Source organism: Aedes albopictus, chromosome 1 (genome assembly GCF_035046485.1).
Source record: "Aedes albopictus strain Foshan chromosome 1, AalbF5, whole genome shotgun sequence".
NCBI classification, from domain to species: domain Eukaryota; kingdom Metazoa; phylum Arthropoda; class Insecta; order Diptera; family Culicidae; genus Aedes; species Aedes albopictus.
In genome coordinates, this window is record NC_085136.1 from 49,008,073 (window position 1) to 49,013,540 (window position 5,468).

Sequence of the window (5,468 nt, forward strand, 5' to 3'; positions counted from 1 at the left end):
TGTCAAATCTTCCGGCAAAATCAAAGTCAAAACAAAACGTGTGTGTATCAGCATCGCGCGTTGCTTTCTCTTTGTGAATTTCACGAAATTTTGTAGTAAATTCGTAAGAATTTGATTGCTTGTTGATTGTTTCCAGTTCCTCGTTGTACGTTCCTTGCAAGTAAGTAGAAATCTTTAGATTTCTGAAGGATTTAACTACGTTTATTTCGCACTTTCCATCACCCGACAGACGGCTCCACCCTGGGGAAAATGGCAAAACGCGGTGCCCAGTCGGATCTGAACCACGACAACTGGAACGCCGAGGAGGAACCGGAGGAGGCCGGCAAGTTCGCCCAGGCCTCGGAGGATGAACTGAAGAAGCGCGTCATTAAAACGGCTCGCCGTCGCGTGACGGGAGCGGATTCGGCCGGTGCAGGCAGCAGCGCCACCAGTTCGGTGTTCAGCGGATTCAAGGGATTCGGCGCGGTGACATCTACTCCGGCCGCACCGAAGTCCACCACGGACGGTGCCAGTCCGTTTTCGTTTTTGAGTAACATTAGCAAGCCGACGAATGGAACGGCGGCGGCGGCCGCGACGGCGACTGGGGGTTCGATTTCCAGTGCAACCACTTCGGCGCTAGGCGCCAGCATCTTCGCCGCGACCGATCCCAGCAAGAAACCGTTTTCCGGGTTTGGAAGTCCGCCGAAGGTGGCGACGACGACGACTGCGCCGGTTGTGTCAGCGGCCGAGAAGAAGGAAGATGCTGGTAAAGCAGATGATTATGTGGACAGCATCAAAGCTTTGAATCAGTCTGTGGCCACCTGGATTTCGGATAAGGTGAAAGAGAATCCGCTCTGCAAGTTGACTCCAATTTTCAAAGATTACGAGAAGTACTTGAGCGAAATCGAGGCAAATAAAGGCAAGGGTGAGAGTAAGGAATCGCCAGCTCCGGCAGCTGCTAAGTCCACCGGATTTTCGTTCGGAAGCGTGTCTCCGGCTGCGGCTCCAGCAGCAGCGCCAGCCAAGACCTTCAGCTTCGGAATAGGTGCTTCCACCGCTCCCGCAACGGGAACAGGATTCACATTCGCCAATGTGAAACCACCGGCACCGGAACAAAAGTCGGACGACAAAGAGGAGGCCGAAGCCGACGAGGACGAACCTCCAAAGGTCGAATTCACTCCAGTCGAGGAGAAGGACAGTCTCTACTCCAAGCGGTGCAAACTGTTCGTCAAGGCGGACGGCAGTTTCAGTGACCGCGGCGTCGGCACCGTTCACATCAAGAAGGTTGACTCTAAGGTACAGGTGCTGGTCCGTGCGGACACCAATCTGGGCAACATTCTGCTCAACATCATCCTGAACGAATCGGTTCCGCTGCAACGGATGGGCAAGAACAATGTGATGATGATTTGCTTGCCAACGCCCGATTCGAAGCCACCGCCGACGTCGGTGCTGCTGCGGGTCAAGACGGCCGAGGAGGCGGACGAGCTGTTCGAGACGCTCAAGAAGCACAAACCTACTTAGATGAAAAGTGAATTGAAACAAAATGCGTGTATTCCTGAATTAGTAAATAAATTATGACTTAATTGATAGTTAAGGAAAAAAACATGTTAACTGAATTTGGTCTAGTGGTGACTCTTCTGAGTTAGTATGCAATGTTTGCATTGGTAGCCCACCTGTATATTCTCAGGGTGTCGACTACCTGGAAAAACCTCGAAAGTCAGGGAATTTATTTCTGGATCTGGAAAGTCAGGGAATTTGGTTGATGGTCAGGGAAATTTTTCACGATAATGGATCATTGAAGCCGACTTTTCCGCTACTCACCACATCAAAACAAAAGCGCCACCGTATATGGACGGTAACACAGTGACAGCAGTCGAGTTACGTCAAACACACAAGGCTACGGTGGCGCTATCTGTTCATTTCATAGCGGCCGTTTTCGTTATTTTAGTGGTCCATTAGTAAACTATGCATTAGATCTTATACATGCTCCTACAATTATGAAATTAGAAAACCATTTCTTTAAACTGTTAAATCCATGATTCCGCTTTACAATTTATGATCCTAATAAGTACTTAATCCTGAATTGGATGAATAACCCATAGAAGCTTAAAATCCATGGTAATAAACAAACAAACTTAATCCTGAGTTCAGTATTATTCAGTTGAGGTACTGCTTTTCTAAATTTTATCATTCTTTGGTGATATTGTTGTGAGATACTTCACAATGATTCCTGCATTGATGGATTAATAATGACATTTTATCGAATTCAATCCTCTGATGCCCGGAAATTCGTTATACAGACATTCTGGTGATTTTTTTTTTGTTTAATTTATAGTAATATTCACGGCAGAATCTTCCCATGAGGATTGCCTATTTCTTTCTAGATCTACGCTCCCACTATAATTTGACTGCCTCTAGTGTTCTTTAAGCACTTCTAAAGGCAATTAAAGCCTTGATCACAAGAGAACTGGAGACCCAAGTTACTCCACACGGTTATTTTTAGCATTATAGTTAGTTTATTTCTAATTAACTTCCGGTGATATCTAAACCCTAAAAAAATCTAAAATATTTTATGCTTATTTTACAATAAAAAATACGAATTCCTTGACCCCTTCAAAAGATACCTGGTAAATTCCTGGTGGGATTCGTGATAAATTCTTAGATTATAGTAGATTGAAAGCTTTGGTAACATTCTACACCTTTTAAGAAGCTGCGTTATTTAGACAGTATTTCCTTTAAGATTCATAACAGTTTTCTGCCGTGTTATCGACCAGGCAGCTATGGAAAATTTATGCAAATTTAAAATTTGGTTGAACTCTTGAAGAATTTCTTGACGAATACATCTGATATCAACTATGCGTACCAGATAGCAGGCTTGACAGAAACTCCCTCGCGAGAAAATGAGGAAGCGATTTTGGCGATTTTCTGAGGAGTGAAAATAAAACTCAGAAATCACAACGCAAATCCTCAACAGCACCGAGCGTGAGCTTGCCGCGCAGCCAGGGTGGCCAGATGGTTTTCTTCGAAATCGGTAGATTTTCTAAATAAAAATCGGTAGTTATCGGTAGGCTTGAAAAATTGGCTTGTAATGGAATTCTTAAATAAGTTAGACATATTTAGTTGAAACAGAATCGACTTGATTAATATTTAAGAATATAGATACCTATGGAGCATGAAATTCGAATAGTGATTTAAAATCATGGAAAATATTGAACTAACATTATACTAAGTACTGAAATAATGCAGGTCATCAACAATGTATTCTACCGTCATATAGACTTATCCACCGATGAATCAAATTCATCGCGGTCCGAGAATTTTGACACTAGAGCGGGGTCTGTTCCAATCAGAATCATCCAATCCAATATAGACTTATCCACCGATGAATCAAATTCATCGCGGTCCGAGAATTTTGACACTAGAGCGGGGTCTGTTCCAATCAGAATCATCCAATTCTGATTGGAACGGCCCCGCTCTAGTGTCAAAATTCTCGGACCGCGATGAATTCGGTTCATCGGTGGATAAGTCCATTTCCAGAGATAACTCCAGACTTCTATTGGGATTCTAACAGGTATTCCTACTGGGATTCCATCAGGATTTTATGCTGAGATTTCTTGGGATCCTTTTTTCGAAAGGTTCCTATTGGGATTCCTCCAGGAATTTATCCAACAGTATTCCTTACGGAAATCCTTATGAAAATATTTTTGGTATTTCTCAAAAAATGCCTTTTGAGATTCCTCAGGAATTTTTGATAAGTTAACACCAGGAATTTCTGTGTAGTTTTCTGCATAAATTTCTAATAATGGGATTCCTTTTTTAACCCTTCAGGACGCGCGTCCTCAAAGGTTAAGATTCATCCAGTAATTTTTGATTCTATGAGAAATTCTTCCAGGAATTCATCTAAGGATTTCCCTAGATATTTTTGTCGACATTTCTTCAGGGATTCGGTTTCCAAAGGGATTCCTCCAGAAATGTATCTAGAGTTTTATTTAGAGATTCCTCCAGGCATTGCTCCAAGCCTTTTTCATGAACTCCTTCAAGAATTTTTAGTTTTATTCCTTCAAGATTTGCGGTATTCATCCAGGTTCATCTAGGAATTTCTGTGGAGATAGTCCTTCCAGGATTCCGTCAGAAATTCCTCTTCAAAATTTTCGATGTAATCCTTCTTCCTGTGATTTCTTCAAGGATTCTTCCAGGAATTTCCTGCTGTTTTACCTGCTGAGATTCCTTAAGCACTTTCTGCTCTTGAAATGTCTCCAGGATTTCCTTCATATATTCTGTACACAACTGTCAAGTGAGTGTACTGGAAAAATTTTTGATGTTATGCTATAAGAAAATCCTCTAGTTATTTATTATAATAGGTTTTAACAGTAGTATGCACGATTTTTTTTATTTGAAACAGGCAAAATTCCTAACAGATATTATTTCAATATCTCCTTTTTTAATAAGAGAGAATTGATTTACAATTTATTGGAAGAACTCATAAAGCAATTTCTCAAGAAAATTGTAATTGTAATTGTAATTGTAATTTATTATCATAAACGTAAGCCTGGCGGTATAACCATTAATCAGGTCAAGGAAATTACTGTTTAGTATTTTACAAACATTTCGAAAAATAATAACTATTACTAAGGAGGTAAGCAAGATTGACTATCCATATGGGTTTAAAGTTTTTCGATTCCGTTGTACTCCAAGAAATAACTAAGAGATGTCATTGAGAATTAGACGAACTTCTTCAAAGCTAATTTTAAACTGCTTCAGAAATGACGCCAAAGGTTTATTTTTTATTTGCCTGCTGTTACTATATATTTATGTAGTAACAGCAGGCAAATAAAAAATAAACCTTTGGCGTCATTTCTGAAGCAGTTTAAAATTAGCTTTGAAGAAGTTCGTCTAATTCTCAATGACATCTCTTAGTTATTTCTTGGAGTACAACGGAATCGAAAAACTTTAAACCCATATTTTCTTGAGAAATTGCTTTATGAGTTCTTCCAATAAATTGTAAATCAATAGGGTCCTAAAATTAAAGACGAAATCTCGCTTATATTGAATAATACGATCAAGCATGGTATTCTAATCGGAATTGTACTTTACTCGAACTTGAGAAGCAAAGGAATAATGAGAAAATTCGAAATAAGTAAAATGGTAAATAGTTCTACTTTGACACTTGAGGTCAACCTTGTGTGACGGAGCTCGACATTTTTCGCACTGGGAATTCAAAAATGTTCCTATCTGACATACACGATGAAAAAAATATCACTTAAAGTATGTGTTATAAGCTAGGGACGAGACAAAAGACTAAAAAAATAAAAATTATATATTTTCAACTACGGTTAATAAAAACGTCAAAAAATGAGTAAATATGTACTCTTGTACCATATATTGTGGTTTAAAACCAGAATCCAAATAGGACTTTAGGAGCCTATTCTCTCTTATTAAAAAAGGAGATATTGAAATAATATCTGTTAGGAATTTTGCCTGTTTTAAAT

General features: G+C 39.9%; 1 protein-coding gene across 1 annotated transcript; it reads left to right on the forward strand.

Annotated features, from left to right (window-relative positions):
* On the forward strand, window positions 1-1,568 carry LOC109416125 (nuclear pore complex protein Nup50). Its single transcript, XM_029855111.2, has 2 exons — window positions 1-160; window positions 230-1,568. The coding sequence occupies exon 2, from the start codon at window positions 250-252 to the stop codon at window positions 1,498-1,500; it is 1,251 nt and encodes a 416-aa protein (XP_029710971.2). The 5' UTR covers window positions 1-160; window positions 230-249; the 3' UTR covers window positions 1,501-1,568.
* Window positions 1,569-5,468: the final 3,900 nt, after the last annotated feature.

What these genes read in the sequence shown, in the direction of transcription:
- LOC109416125 (XM_029855111.2), top strand. Translation starts at nt 250, where the DNA reads ATGGCAAAACGCGGTGCCCAGTCGGATCTGAACCACGACAACTGGAAC.